The sequence below is a fragment of the Patella vulgata genome, chromosome 5, assembly GCF_932274485.2.
Source record: "Patella vulgata chromosome 5, xgPatVulg1.2, whole genome shotgun sequence".
Classification (NCBI taxonomy): Eukaryota; Metazoa; Mollusca; class Gastropoda; family Patellidae; genus Patella; species Patella vulgata.
The window spans coordinates 60,102,713-60,118,793 of record NC_065883.2 but is presented as its reverse complement, the minus strand read 5'-3'; the positions used below and the strand labels follow the sequence as shown (position 1 = coordinate 60,118,793).

Genomic DNA, 16,081 nt, shown 5'->3' with positions numbered 1-16,081 from the left:
GACCAACATTCGCTTATTTATATTTGCTATCCTGAAATGAGTAATGCAGAAGTAAAGTTAATTTTGACCAGATGATAATACAAAATTTCATGCAATACCCCTTTGTTTTTTATTAAGTATGGTTAACGTTTTGGGCGAACAGCGGATTTCTCGCATATATCGCTTCTTTAGGCCAGTTTTCGTGCCTGCCATTGTGTACATGGGTCGTTCTCAGATTTTCTTCACATTCAAAAGGTTAGAGACCAATGACATCATCCTTGTGGTACTAACCAGGTAAATACGTGACTAATTTATGTATATTATAAATATAACTGAGATAATTATAAATATATAAAGTATTAAACAGGGATTATGTAAAAGCTAAATCTGTCTATATATTGCAGGCCTTTCTTTGGACCTTAAATGTTATATATAAAAATTATCAATTAGACATTTATTAACATGACAAGACTATTATCAAATCTGGATGCCATCGGATTGCTCCAATTTTAAGTAGATTAGAACAGTTCCACCATTGAATGGCCAGTACGGCGGTTACGATGAATGCATACATCTTGTCAAGATTACAACAATTGATAACTTCGCTCAAAATAAAGTAATTTGAATGAAATTTTCAATATTCATTTTGCATTGAAATATTATATAGAGAACGGACAGCTCTTTATTTAAATCTTTCATAATGCCCCTTTAAATAGAATATCTAAAAAAAACTGTACATAATTATATAAACCTGTCGAGTGTCGAGTGCTTACAACATTTTGATGGCAAAACAAACTTCAATATTGTTCTGCCTGGTGGTTATGCATACAGTCTAGAGAAACCGCGACAAGATTTCGCGAAACAACGTAAATACTGCAATTAGATGATAAGCCGTGCCTAACCCACTTTTATTTGAGATATCATGTGAAATATTGGGCATTTGTATTTTTTTTTTTTTTTTTTTTAGGTGAAAGTGATAATTCCTCTCTAACATTGTAAAACCGAAAATATCTCAGTTTGTTTGACCCTAGTAACTTTATCGTGGAAATTTGAACATTTTTGGTCCCAATTAACACGAGTTTTTGTTATTTGGTAATAAAGAGCCTATTTAACCAGCATCCTCAAATCTGGCAATTCCAATCGTCTTGACCGTGACGATCATTTCGTAGCTAAATTACGTTAAGAACTGCGAGAAAGCCATGTATACAATTTTCTGAAATTGCTTACTGAAAGAATAAAAGCTTGCCTTTACTATTGGTTTTCTAGAAAAACACACATAAATGCAATAATATTAGACTTGTTTATAGATTTATACGCTTAAAGTAGCTAAATCGCTAACTCAGTATCATCCAATGTCTTTCACATTGAAAACACGAATTATTTGTCAATTTAAATCAACATCGATGTTGTGATCTTGCCGGGAAAAGATGGCCTTCTGATATCCAATATTTAAGACAAAATAAACATTTTACCATTGGTACACAAATCGTGTACTATAATACGTTTCAGCGCCATTTGTAACAAGGGACAAGAAAGAACGAGGCTAGACATTAATTTATCAAATCATGTCAAACGGTGACGCAATATTCTTACTTGGAGACCATGCGCGATAGACTGGAATAACCAGACGATAGAGATTGCCCCTTCTGGTGCATCTCGACAAACATAACTCATTTGAAATTAGAGTAAAAACGGAAACGATTGAATGTAAATCAGTGTATATACATTCAGATTACATTATTATATGCGTTGCGACCCATTTCTTGTCACTATCTAGGTCCCAAATATTAGCGATTTAGCTCCTTTAACACCTTTTTTCTTGGTTGAAAATCGCGACTGGACACAAAGTAGGCAATACTGACAGATGTCGGTTTCAAAAGATTTTAACATGGCTACTGAGCGATTTACAGATTACTGCTATTATATATGTGTATGTTGTAAGATATATACGTGTATTTGCGTTTGGGTCGGATATATAAGTATGGAATTAAATGAAATGAAATAGGGGTTAACGTCCTACTGTTCTGCTTCGACTGGGCTAATGAAGACGTGTATCTGCCATACAGTGTGCTATTAGGGAAATTTTACCCGGACAGCGGCACTAGGGGGTACTCTTATATCTAATTCCAACTACCAGAGGATCTTTTACCTACACTCCCATGTGTACACGAGACCTCGGGTTTTCGTCCGAAATTCGGATAAATGAAGTATGAACCGATTTCTCAGACCATACATCTAATGAAAAAAGACCTTCATTTTACATCTCCACAATGTGACAGTGGTAGGTAAAATTGTGTCGGCAAATCTTTTTTATCTATCTGAGTTTTTGAAATTGTTTATTTGTCCCGGTATTCGGTTCGAAATTCAAATTCATGGATCCATTTTGTTCAGTGTTCTTTTTATTTTTCTAAAAACGGTATTTTTATTCTAAAAACTTATATACTTTGATTGGGAACAGAAATAATAGAATGTACAGTTTGGATATAAATATATTGAAATCATCTGCATTACCTTTCAATAGAACCATATTATAGACGGTTACTGGGAAATTATCTGCCGTCGCGCATCGGCGTATAGATGCCAGTAGAAAAAGTAGTGTTCAGAACCTTTAAATTGATGATGACAGAAACCAGCGACTGCCAGGCAGATGCGCCCACATTTTGCAAGAGATGGATAGAGAACAAGCTAAACAAAAGAGATTTTTCGTACAATCAAGGTTCATAATTCAGGAAGTTACGATCCGGTATGCGCGAATATCGAAAGGATCAAAATTATGACCTCTAGAGGGTCCACAACCTTGACATACCATATTTACACTATTTGCGTACGAGGGGCGGCCATTTTGTACGGCAGTTTTGTTCCGATTTTCACGAAATTTGAACTCAGTCATCATTAGGTAGGGTGTGACGGTTATATATTCAAACGTTTTGTTTTAAATCGGATAAAAATTGTTACCTCTAGAGGGACCACAAGCTAAAAACGCGATTCTTTTGTACAATCAAGGGCCATAATCCGACATGCCCAAATATCGAAAGGAACCAAGATCTTTTAGTTATAAACATGCATTTCATCAAAATCAGATGAAAATTGTGACCTGTAGAGTGCCCACAAGGTAAAAATGTGATTTTTTTTTTGTTTAATCAGGAGCCATAATTCATGACGTTATGGTCCGATTTATGCCAATATCGACAGGAACTGAGATTTTTGGGATAAAAATTGTGATCTGTAGAGTGTCCACAAACAAATTGGGCGTATAAAAATTTTATGGCCATGCAAATCTGAATTAACATCTCTATTAACGAAACCCTGTAAATTCTCTGATTGTATGAGTTCTATTAAGATGTTGCTGGGATAGTTCAGGTAGTCATCAGGAGAAACCCTATCAAATCGAGCTTCAATATTTCCCCATCGAAACCATGTAAATGCCAAGAATTTAGTCGTTTGTATCTGCCAGGCGTAAACAATTTACAAATTTAAGGGGTTGGCATTTAGATTTGTTCATTCCTAATATAGAGAACAGGGGTACATAGAAGGATGTATACATGGACAACTTTTCAAAATTATTTTTCAAGACTCGCTGAATAAGATTGTAAATTAGATTTGATAATAAGAAACGTTAGCAAGCCGTTGGATAGGAGTGGTGTGGTTTTCGCAGAGTAGTATGTAAATCATATATTCTAGCATCTTCAATAGAAGGCTTGATTTCGCTTTAACTCCGTACATCTTATCAAGCCCTTAATGTAATACCTTGCATATTTTGGCACTAATTTCGATTGGCTACTGACCCAGTTGGGGAGCCTATCAGATTCTACGATCATCGCGAATACCAAGTCCAGCGCTTTCTAGTTAAAATGTCTACCTGTAATAATCGAGGTTCGTTCATTGTCAAGGTTTCCGTTGGGGTCGCTATGTTCGATTCGGGTGTGTTAATGTCACAACCTCTGACTGGACGCTATCGTCCACGTGTCTGCGTTAAAGGGGGATAACATAGCTATAAGTTGCAGAGCAGCCTAGCTATGTCTAGTTGTTGTAAAACTCGCAGTCGTTGCTTCAGGAATATGGTATTCTAGTGAATTAGCAATTTTATAACAATTCATTACCCCCAACCTAGTTATTTTTAAGGTTTCCTAACCCCAGATGTAAAACAGAGGTGCGCATATGACCAAATATGTAGCTTTTATAAACTGTTCTTCAATGAACAGCATCGTATAATAAATGTATAGTATGCTGATGAAGGCCATGGAATAAATTACCGTGGCAGTATTATTAGAAAATCAATAGAAGTCATAACTACTAATTCCCTTTTGTGCTGAAAGTCCGCATGCGGCATAAATAAAACGAATTCATCAATAATAGCATCAGTTTCCCTTACTGAGTAGAAGAAGAGATTCGATTTGTTTGTTTGTTTGTGTGTTTATTTCTTTGTTTACTGAACAATGTGTATGTACATGGACTAAATGAAATTCAAATTACGCAAAATAAGGTGTGCTTTTTGTCATTTTTATTTATTCAATATGAATAGACTCGCTGAATACTGCTCATAAAAGCCTGGTTAAAATTCTTTTCCTGTCCTGTGAAATTAGTGATTCGTAATAACCTGATCATGCAGGTAGAACAATTTGACATTCAGATGACCTTGAAACGAGCAAAAAGACCTTGTAAAGGTCGGTTGTTGTTCACAACCGCCTCCAGATTGATACACGATTCCTTATAGAGATACCGGAAATTGCAAATTCATATAATAGGCATGCAGCAGTCTGTGAAATACCATTATAAATTCATAGGATTGTAGATAACAACTATTGGGTGAGTTCTGAAATAGATTTCCTCGATGTTATAATATATTGTAATAGAGCTATTATATAAGTTGTAATGCATATATAATTTAATTGAAAATATTCAGTCCTTTTATATTTCAATAGATCTAAATTTCAGTCAAAGAAAAAGTTATTGATTGAATGAACTTTTATGAACCACATGATAAAAAAATCTTTGATTGAATACAGACGTGTACCCTACAACGATAATGTCCTAAATTAAGACTGATATGTTATGATAAAAGCATGAGTATAAGTCTCGTTGAAACTTTAATGATTATACTATTGAAATATCTATGGTTACGTGCGTATTGCGATGGGTATCCGCCCTGAAAATTCTGCCAGTTTAGCTTATGTCTTCAATATGCGTAATATAATTGTAATTCCGGTAATATTTATACAGATTCTGATATTATTATTTACATTTCATCCCCGGTTTTGAAGCAGTAAAGTTTAAGAATTACATAAACTGTATGTCGAAAATGCAGTACCCTTCGAATTTCCAAGTTTAGTCCTTCAAATTGAATGGTATCTGTAGCAGTTGAAAATGCAGTAGCTTCAGAGTGGTTTTGATTATATAATCAAAAGGAAAATATTGATTATATATGTATATTGAATTACAAGTCACTTTAAGATTACTGAATTATTTGTGATAAAACAAAAAACTGACCCCAGACATAATATTATATGAAAATGTTGGCTATAAAACCGTTAAAATCAGATAGAGTTTGATAATGTCAAATAAATTTTTTCTTTGAACTAAGATATGAATTTTCGGCAAATATTCAAGAGTAGTCAAGAGAGAAAAATGGGGTTTAACATCCTCTCGACACAAACTAGATGATGTCGGGACTTACAATATGGTTCAATTATATGTGAATAAGTCGCGTGCGCGTAGGTGGTCTTTAGCAGAGAGAGGAAATCGCAGGACCCGAAGAAACCCGACGGATTTGGACAGGCGAGCCTAGTCATTATCACGTACAAGCGGGGAATCGAAACCACGCCACTTGACTCACTGACAGGTCTTATGATTCCACCCTCTAAATCACTAGTTAAATTTCATTAAGTGTTTACACAGATCTGATGAGTGGAAAAATTTGTAAACACTTTTCCACCGGCCTCATATTAAACCGCTTAAAATCTACCTTTGATGTTTTGATTTTCTTTTCTTAATATAATTTTTAAGCGAGTTCATTTTATAGTGGATTCTGTTTTTAAAAAAAGTAGATATTGTCCGAAAATGCAAATGATGATCAGTAGCTTTGAAATATGATTTTCAGTTGTAAACTAATTAATTTTTGGATGTTTTGGGATGTTTTTATTTTACAGATACGTTTTTGTTCCACACATTTGCAATATGGATGATCAGAATACAGCTAATGATGACGGGGCCGTTTCTGAAAAGTCTCCACTAAAAGAAGGAACATCAGAAATTAGTTCTGCAAGCCCTTCAGTAATAGCAAAATCTTCTTTATTACGGTAAAAATCATTTGACCAGACCCTTTATTTGAAGCATGCACATTTGTTGCGTTCGTGAGCTGAGAATACTCGATAGAAATAAAATAATAACGAAGCACAAAGTTGAGTCATTTTCACATTATCCTTAAAGGAAGTTTTAAAGCAACACTTTAAAGGACAATATTGGTGCCAGTCATTATCACTTATGTGATAGAACTGGTTAAACACGTTCCAAATATTATTTTATCACAGAGATCATTGCTACTATAGATGCGTAATCAATGTTTCAACAATCGGAATTGACGAACGCAAAAGAAAAACACGAGTTATCCCACTATATAAATGACTGAAGTGACGGGTGATAACAGATACATGGGCGAATTTCTACTCACTAATAATTTCTTCGAAGACGAAAAGTTGTTGCGTGAGACTGTGAAAGGATGTCTGACATTTCATAAAAAAAATTGACTGTCACTAGATAAGAGAACATGAAAGAAAAATAGAAAAAGTCCGTGCATTACCATGTTTTTATAAGTATAGAATGAATAAACACACGTGAATGTACGGACTGTTTCTATTTTTCGCGTGTTCTCTTATCTAATGACATTCAATTACTTTTTTGAATTGTCAGATATATTCTTACAGTCTCATATATTAGTGAGCAGAAATTCGACCATGTATCTGTTATCACTCGTCACTTCAGTCAGTTATATAGAGGGATGACTCGTGTTTTCCTTTTGCGTTCGTCACTTCCGATTGTCCAAACATTGATTACACATTTATCGTAGCAATGATCTCTGTGATAAAATAATATTTGGAACGTGTTTAACCAGTTCTATCACATATGTGATAATTACTGGCACCAATATTGTCCTTTAAATGAGACATTTTGTACAGAATAATTGGCAAGGCAAGAGGTTCGATATAAAACAATTGAAGTACATGTATTTTATTGATAACTTATTTCAGTCGAGTTCGAAATAGATAATGTATGTTTAAGGCTGATATTCGTTATTACGTTTAGCACAACCGCTGAATTTCCGGAGATATGACTTGTTTCTGTTTATGTTTTCAGTCGAGTTAAAGACAGAACCAGGAGTATTTCCTCCAGTAGTCAGGACTCCAATGCCTCTCTCGGTCGACGATACTTAAACCAGAGACGAAGTTTAAGTTTTGATCTGTCACACCACAACAGTCCTCTATATAAAGACGATCTTCCACCCTTTCCAGATCATATTGTTCAGTCCAAAGGTAAATATAAATCTTTCATATACAGTGAAAACTTACTTAAAGTCTACCTCAGTATTGTGGACCTCTCACGAATACCAATATTTTTAAAGAAGCACATATTTCGCTTTGGCTGAGGTGGGGATAGCAACTGGCATTTATATCAATATTAAGGTAATGATACCTTAGTCTAACTCATTCGCTGCCACCCACCGGTAAAATTATTAACTACTTTTGTTTGGAAAATGAAATATCTAAATATTTAGACTTTAATGAAGTTGCCGTTTTTATTTAGAAATTAAAAAATAGTTTTAAAGGACCCCCTAATAGAGACGCAGTCAGGGAATTCCAGTTAAGCACTTGAAATGTTAGATGAAATATAATAAGTTTTATTACAACCATGTGAAATATATAACATTTGCAGCAACATTACCAGTATTTTCTTCACCTTTCTCTTGTATAGTGCCATGGTGGACCTCCAAACGTCTCCAATTAGCTGTGATGTGTTTCTTTGGGTTTCTGTGTCTCTATGCCCAGAGGGTTAATCTAAGTATTGCTATTGTTTCTATGGTAGACCATAGAGTCACTCGAGAGATTTCAAATAATAGCAGTTCCCATCTTTATCTTACCACAACCGTATCCAGCAACCGAACTCTAGCAGCGAAGTGTCCAGAAGCATTGTCAAATAAGTCAAATGTAAGTTAAATGAGCACAACTAATTGTGACAAAATCTGTTATGGCTATATTATTTTGTGAATGTCTCGGGTATTTAACCATTTGGCTTATATTGCCACCTGTAAGCCCATATTAAACCCCCGTGGCCAAAACGTCATTCCACCAGTTTGACCACGCCTTACATGTTTCAATGAGAATAAATCGTGCCGCTTATGAGATGATAATCTTAGGTTTATATTCTGAATAATGTTTGGGCGTCTCTTTTTCAGCCTGGCGAATTTAAATGGAGCAAAGAACTCCAAGGATTAATTTTGGGATCTTTCTTCTGGGGTTACTTAGCATTACAAGTAGCTGGTGGCTGGCTGAGTGAACGATTTGGAGCTAAGAAAGTGATAGCTATAGGAATGTTTCCAGTGGCCATCTTGACTCTTTTGAGTCCGATTTGTGCTCGTGCGAGTCCATATTTATTTATAGTTGTGAGGGGAATCATAGGAATAGGTGAGGTGTGTTGATGTGAATTATATTTACTTCCGATCACTTTAGGTACCTTTATCATGTATCAAGCAATGACAACACATATGGGAATTCGGTACCTCATTCTTTTGCGCATGTCCAATTTTGAATCAAAGAATTATTATCTTGAAAAAATAGTTTAAAATGTAGTTGAAAAGCTTGTAACTAACTCAATGGTTTAACCAAACAGCTTTGCCTTAAAATCCAACAGGCATATTAATTACGTGACAACTTTCGGTGTTCGAAAATAACATTGCGGTACTTTTGTTATTGTATTTTATTTACATTTGAGAAGCTTATCTATCAGCAATGGAAGAGTTTTTTCATTATGTGCAGTTATTTCCCTTGAAAACAAAATTATCAAAACCAATGACTATGGATCAGATACACATTTGACTATTAAATATCAATATATGTGTTCTAAAATCTTACGAAATTAGGAAACAATTATATATTTCGATCCGTATTATGGTAAACACGTTATTTAAAATAACCACCTCTGTGTAACGTTTGCAGTCTGTAATGTATCCAGCAGCACAGGCATTATGGGCGAGATGGGCTCCACCCAATGAACGAAGTCGTCTTATAGGACTTTCATATGCAGGTAAATGTGTTTAATCTTTTTAAACGGAAAAGCATGTCAGTATTTCAGTCAAATGTAATATTAGGGTTTTTAACACGGTATAATGGAATCACTAACAGAACCTCCAACAATAAGGATACAATATATGTCAAATAGACTGGCCTACAGTCTGTGAAAATACTAGTCATCTTCTAATACTGTACTAATTTGGTCGGGTTATTATTTTTTTTTTCATAGGCAGACTGATATAGGAGAAATTAAATCTTAGGCAGAATTGTCCGTATCGGAAACGCGTCATTTATTCAAGCCAATAAAAAGATGCAATTTTACAAAGGGTTTGGATTAGAAACGGAGGCTTGCATACTGTCCATAATTGCCATTGCATGATTTCGATCAGATCTCGACGGTAAATTCTAACAACCCGGAAAAGGTACAGTCCATAGCGTGGTATGAAAAGTGAACATGAAAAAAACCGAAACAAAGTATTAATATCCTTTTATAAATTGTATGACAAAGTGTGTGTCTCATTAATTAAAGCGTCTTTAAATGGTGAATTCGGCGAAACCGTAAACAATTACATTATTTCTAAAATTAGTAATATTGTGTTGTTTCAGGTGGACAGTTTGGTAATGCTTTAATATTTCCTATTGGTGGGTTTTTATGTCACTATGGATTTGATGGCGGATGGCCTTCGGTATTTTATGTTATAGGTTAGTATGCTATAGAGGCTACTGGTTATATTCTACTTATGATATATAATCACTTATTAACAATTATTTCAGGTTCTGCAGTGATATAATATCTATATTTTATTGTCAGGTTCAGTTGGGTTTATATGGACAGTAATGTGGTGTATATTTTTGTCAGTGTCTGTAGGGTTTATATGGACAGTAATATTGTGTATATTTTTTTCAGGTTCTGTAGGGTTTATATGGACAGTAATATGGTGTATATTTGCCTATGATTCACCCGGTGAACATCCAACTATATCTACTCTTGAGAAAGATTTTATACAGCATTCTTTGGGTGATAATCAAGAATCGTTTAAAAAGGTTAACTTCCAGTTTATTTACTAAATCTTTGTTCATATGCCCTACAGGCCGTATGTTTGTCCTTTCTTTCGCGCATCAGACGTTTGTTTCCAGAGTCCTGTTTCTCGAAATCTTAACTAAAGATAAAGTCCAAATTTTAGTAGATACATGTATTTCAATTTTGATTGGCTAAGCACTAAAATCAATCTAATATTATCCTATCAAATTACTAAAATTTGGATTTTATCTTAGTTAAAATTTCGGGGGACAGGTCCCAGAAAATAACAGAAGTTAGAATTTGACTATTTCTGTGGTTTGTAGGACTAATAGAGTAGTGTAATTTTTAAAAAAAAAATATTGCAGTTGTTAGGCCTTTATAATTTACAGTCTAGAACTACGTTTTGCATATTCCAAGTGGTTAAATATTTGTTAGTGGTTCTGTTTATAAATTCTGGAAATTACATACATGTGTTCATTTCTTGTATGTCTTCTAAGAATATCATACCAAACTTAGGCTGCCTGTCTACAGTTAGCTCCGCTTGAGAAACAGACACTAAGCTAGTTGACCGACATTTTAAGTTCTAAATCGACGATTTTAATCGAAAACAATTGAAAAAGTGTATTAAGCATTGTGTTTATGACAGAATCGATGTGAAACGGAGTAGAAACGCATTACAAAATAGTGTACTAATTTTTGGATATGGCGGCCATTTGGGGCAGAGGTCAATTCTTGACGAATGAAGTAGATGGATCTCTGTGTGCAGAATGCTAAGAATATCTACATGTGCGGTGTGTAAACCAGGCTCCTGTCTACACTTTCAATGTTATCTCTTGTCCAGAATAAACATTAATGTTTTTTTTTTGTTTCAGAAACATAAAACACCATGGTCATCAATATTTAAGTCTAAAGCCGTATGGGCGATTATTATAGCACATGCCTGTGCTAATTATGGAGCTTATATGTTATTGACACAGATCCCTACCTACATGAAGGACGTTTTAAAATTTGATATTAAAGCGGTAATTATATTCTGAAAAAATTAAAATATGTTTGAAATGATTTATATCTAATGGAATACGTTTAACGTCTCGTCAACACAATGATTCGTCATTTGGAGGAGTAATATATTATGGTTATTATCAGGGAGGTGTGTTTGCCTGAATAGTTGCGTTTACCGAACTGGTCTTCATCGAATTCTGACTTTCAAAGATTCTTTTACTTAACGCGGTGTGTGCACGGATGGGCCTCGGTTTTTAGTCCCATCCAAACGACTAGGCCAGCTTTCCATATCAGCCCCACAAGGCTACTCCCGACAAGAAATAGTATAAAACATTGGCATTAGGCAATTTATAAGCAAACAAAAAATGTTTATTAAAAATGGACTGTTGTTACTTGCAGTTTGTGTATCTCAGTGTTTCCATAATGAACCTCATACAATCTTCAATAGAAGGCGTGATCTTACTTTAACTCTGTACATCTTATCAAGCCCTTCACCATCTTCATTAGTAAGCTTGACCTCACTTTAACTCCGTACATCTTATCAAGCCCTTCACGCAATGCCCTGGATATGTCGTCACTAATTTCAATTGGCTACTGACCCAGCTGTTGGGCTCTCAGATTCCAGCTAAATTGTCTTTCTGTAATGATCAGTTGCAAAGTTTATGCTCCATTCAATGCCAAAGTTTCCATCAAGGTCGCCATGTTTTATTTGAGTGTGTTTGTATCACTGCCTCTGATTGAACAACGTTATTGTTCACGTGTCTGCGGTAAAGGGAGATAACGTATCCATAAGTTCGGGAATTTCAGACTAAAGTAGCAACGGCTAGAACTTGTCAAACTTGCTGTCGTTGCTTCAGGAACATACATACATACATACATACATACATACATTGTAGTAGAAAGCCTTCGTAAACGTAAACATGGGGACAAATTAGACCCGGTAAAGAAGGTATGGCATTAAAATCAATGGGGAAATCTATGATGACCTGGGGTCTGTGTGGTTTGTTTAGATTTATGTCTATATATGTCCGTGTACAGTTTAGTACAATAATAAAAAAATAATTTTATTTGTCCCTTAGTACGATTTAACAAAGTTATCTACTGTAAGATGGTTGAACCTGTATATTTCAATTTATAGACTGTTTCTTTCAATAGGCTGTGATATTTAAGGCGATCGTTTCCTTTTTATTTCAGAATGGTGTATTCTCCATGTTGCCTTATTTATCTTTTTGGGTATGTATTTTGATATCGGGTACAATTGCCGATTTAATCATCAAGGGACAATTGCTTACGGTAGCGTATACTAGGAAAATAATGACGGCTATAGGTAATGATATTAAACATTTAAATTTCATTTGTCCATGTAGTATTCAAATTTTGTATTTCTCCTTCGCTCATTCCATGAAATACTTCTTGGTCCACAAAATGCAGTTATCTTTCCGTTTACTCTTGCACTGGTAAAGCTTTTGATTTGATTGTTCCTTGGAACGACCGTTACACAACTTCATTTTCAAACCATGACAGTTATCGGAGAATAGGGTGAGTCTGGAGAATATTGCCACGATTTCAGGCGAGTCAATATGGTAACCAGCATAGTAATTCGCGAGACACTCTTGACAGAAGTGGCATTAATATAATCAGCCTGGCTTTAATTCCTGCCCACCATCCCCAGAAAATTATCAGTCGGTTACACTGAGTTTCTTTTGAGTATCTTCAGATGTGATTACGGATCAACCGTAGTAAAGATCCCTATGTGTAAAATTACATTTGGAATGTGTTTAACCAATCATATCTCATTGGTTGCCCGTGTAAAAAACATTATTCTTTAAAGGGACAATAACTTTGAGAAGATAAGAACTGAACATCCCAAGTAGATTGTTATAATGATGCAATTCACTTTTGGCTGTACACAGTTCTAATTGGATATATTCAAATTGTGTTGTGTTCAAACATTTTCCATGCATCACAGTGTTATGTTCAATTTGACTGGATCTAAATTACATGTATTTATTTTTTTTTACGCAAATAATGTCTTTTACAGTTTATTGGGATTGCAAAGGATACTATTGAGGACTCGTCCACCCTAAGAAAATATTAATCCTAAAACAACGGGTTATCATTTAAATTCTCTCTGGTAAATGTTAAAATCTGGTGGCTAGGTTTTAAGTATTTTTCGACTACACCCACGGGTTAACGTTTTCAGTGCGTGAGACAAAGATGCCCTAGTGTATTTAAGTTTTAAATTGGAGGTCATGGCGAAATTCAAATGCTTTGTACCGTGACGTGGAATGAATGATGACCAGCCTAACATATATGTATTGTAAGTTTTTCTTTCAGGTACCATTGGCCCAGGATTATTTCTGATAGGAACTGGTTACATGGAATGTGATCAGAAAATGGCAGCTGTGGCCATGTTAACCATAGCAGTTGGTTTATGCGGGGTTCATTTTAGTGGACATTTTATCAATCATAGTGACATAGCACCACCGTTTGCAGGAACTTTGTTCGGAATTTCAAACACAGCAGCCACAATACCTGGTATTTTGGCGCCTTATATTGTCGGCGCTATGACCAAAAACGTACGTATTGTGGCAATACTGTTTGACATAAGACTCACAATCTGGTTTTACATTAAATCAAAGAGTTCATAATTAAGTGATAAATACCCATGTGTCGCTTTAAAATGAGTTATAACAAAATTTAACTGATCATATGGGGAAAGAAAATGGATTGGGTTCTATTTGGTAAATAAATGTGTGAGTTTATTTTCCTTTTCAGGGAACCAGGGAAGAGTGGTTAATTACATTTTATATAGCAGCAGGTGTTTATACCTTTGGTGCTCTAGTGTTTTTCATTCTTGCTGAAGGTGAAGTGCAACCCTGGGGTCATATTAAACATTCCGAGAACTCAAAACTGGGTAACAACATGGATGAAACATTGAACCTTTCACTTCATGATATACAAGAAGAGAATGTAGGAAATGGTACTGAAAAACATACCCATATTGATGACGGTGTACGCAAGAAAACCAGTAGTGCCAACAAAGAGGTAGTCTAAAGTATTTCGTGTGGACCATACGTAACGAAGCATAATACATCGCTACCCGACAAATATAGAGTATAGCAGTCCACGAAAATGGAGGACAGACCACTATCATGTTAGGTACCCCTGGTAAGGATGAAGCTATAATTGTCGTATAACTGTATGGTCGGCAGTAAACATATACTCTTGTCTGGGGTAATATTAATTATCGGGGTTGGACACCATGGGGCTCATCCTTAACAAGCGTTTCTAACATAATCGTTGACGGATTGGTAAAGGTTTACAGCGGAACCGATATTTTATGATGATGTTTTATATTGCAATGTGCTCAAGTGAGATCAGTAATGCTTTAGATTGGATGAGGTCCATTGTGGGTATTTGTTATATAAAATGCATTAGGTTCGACAAGACAAATACACATCCTATTAAAATATACTTTCATTTATATATTTTTGGGTTCCTTGCAAGTATCTTACCTCGTGGGCTTTCTCTGGATCCTCAGGCAATGTTTTTAAGATTCATTTTTATCCGTTAAACTAGGTGGGATTCTGATGGAACTCTTTTCAAAACTTCAAAACATTAATACAAATATTCCAGGCGACTAATCTGCAGGTTGGTGTATGTTTCGTTTTTTGGCAACCAATGTTCTAAAGCAAGAAATTGTACTACAGTCATCTGCTTCATTTGCCATACGCTTGCCCTAACTCATATTTCTATGTAATATTTATTGGAAAAAATATTGTTCGATATTTTATAAATAGATGTTTGTCTCAATTGTCTTTCGATGTATATTTTTAAATAAATATTTATTGTCGCTGATAAATTTGTTTTTGTATTTAAGAATATTTGAATTATTTCATTGTGGATCTCCGAATTAAGAAAGATATAAATATTATTTGGGCAACAATAATAAGAGTAAATACGCTGATGGTATGTTGTAAGAATATCGAAATACTCAAAGTCCATTATACTTCATTTCAGTCGCATGTTTTGCCTTGCGGGTTTGGAAATAAATTGTCTGATAACAAAGGGTACAATATACACAGTTACTGATTTTAATACTAAGCGACGTTTCGACTATGGAAGACCAAATGGGACAATATTCATGATTCTTGTTTCTACATTCCAGTTTGAACATTTTAGACACGAACGCAACATTCTAAACTAATGATTCTTGTTTCTACATTCTTATGTCAACATTCCATGCACAAAATCAACATTTTAAACAAAAATTTGACTTTATGTTTCATTTTCGGCGTTTTATCGGTAACTTTTATATATCATTGAATATTAAAATTAAAAAATAATGTCTTAATTTTACACGGCAACGAAATCAATTCATTGGTCTCTGAAAGTATTTAAAAAAAAATCTGGAATTTCAACTCTTATGAAAATATTTGCTTAGTATTAAACTCAGTAATTGTGTATCCATAAAATTGTACCCTGTGCTAATATGTTCAATTACTAAATGCCAATCAAAGAAGAACTAACATATGGGCAATGGATACAAACCATTGAAATCATCAAGTCTGTCATTAAACCAAGTGGGTGGCTTCGAGGGGGACACCTCACTTTCCCCACATCTATTATTTAGAGTCTGGGTCAACCGGGCAATGACTAATTAATCAACAAAGGGGGTTTAAAGTATAGTCTGTAACAAGTTTGTGACACTTCAACAAAATGATTTACATAATATTAGTGAAAAAGATTACTTGTAAAATATTCATATAATATGGATTCTTATATTATACCATTT

At 34.7% G+C, this 16,081-nt stretch overlaps 1 protein-coding gene across 3 annotated transcripts; it reads left to right on the top strand.

Moving 5' to 3' along the window:
- Positions 1-4,415: 4,415 nt before the first annotated feature.
- Positions 4,416-15,072, top strand: LOC126820486 (sialin). Of its 3 annotated transcripts, XM_050548489.2 has the most exons (12): positions 4,416-4,785; positions 6,126-6,275; positions 7,330-7,505; positions 7,945-8,177; positions 8,426-8,659; positions 9,186-9,273; positions 9,867-9,962; positions 10,168-10,304; positions 11,154-11,303; positions 12,478-12,610; positions 13,621-13,862; positions 14,062-15,072. In XM_050548489.2, the coding sequence occupies exons 2-12, from the start codon at positions 6,154-6,156 to the stop codon at positions 14,338-14,340; spliced, it is 1,890 nt and encodes a 629-aa protein (XP_050404446.1). In that variant the 5' UTR covers positions 4,416-4,785; positions 6,126-6,153; the 3' UTR covers positions 14,341-15,072. The 3 variants fall into 3 exon arrangements, with proteins under 3 accessions (XP_050404446.1, XP_050404448.1, XP_050404447.1); XM_050548491.2 differs by lacking the exons at positions 4,416-4,785; positions 6,126-6,275; positions 7,945-8,177 and having other exon boundaries at positions 7,403-7,505; positions 8,426-8,654; positions 14,062-15,070; XM_050548490.2 differs by lacking the exons at positions 4,416-4,785; positions 6,126-6,275; positions 7,945-8,177 and having other exon boundaries at positions 7,403-7,505; positions 14,062-15,069.
- Positions 15,073-16,081: the final 1,009 nt, after the last annotated feature.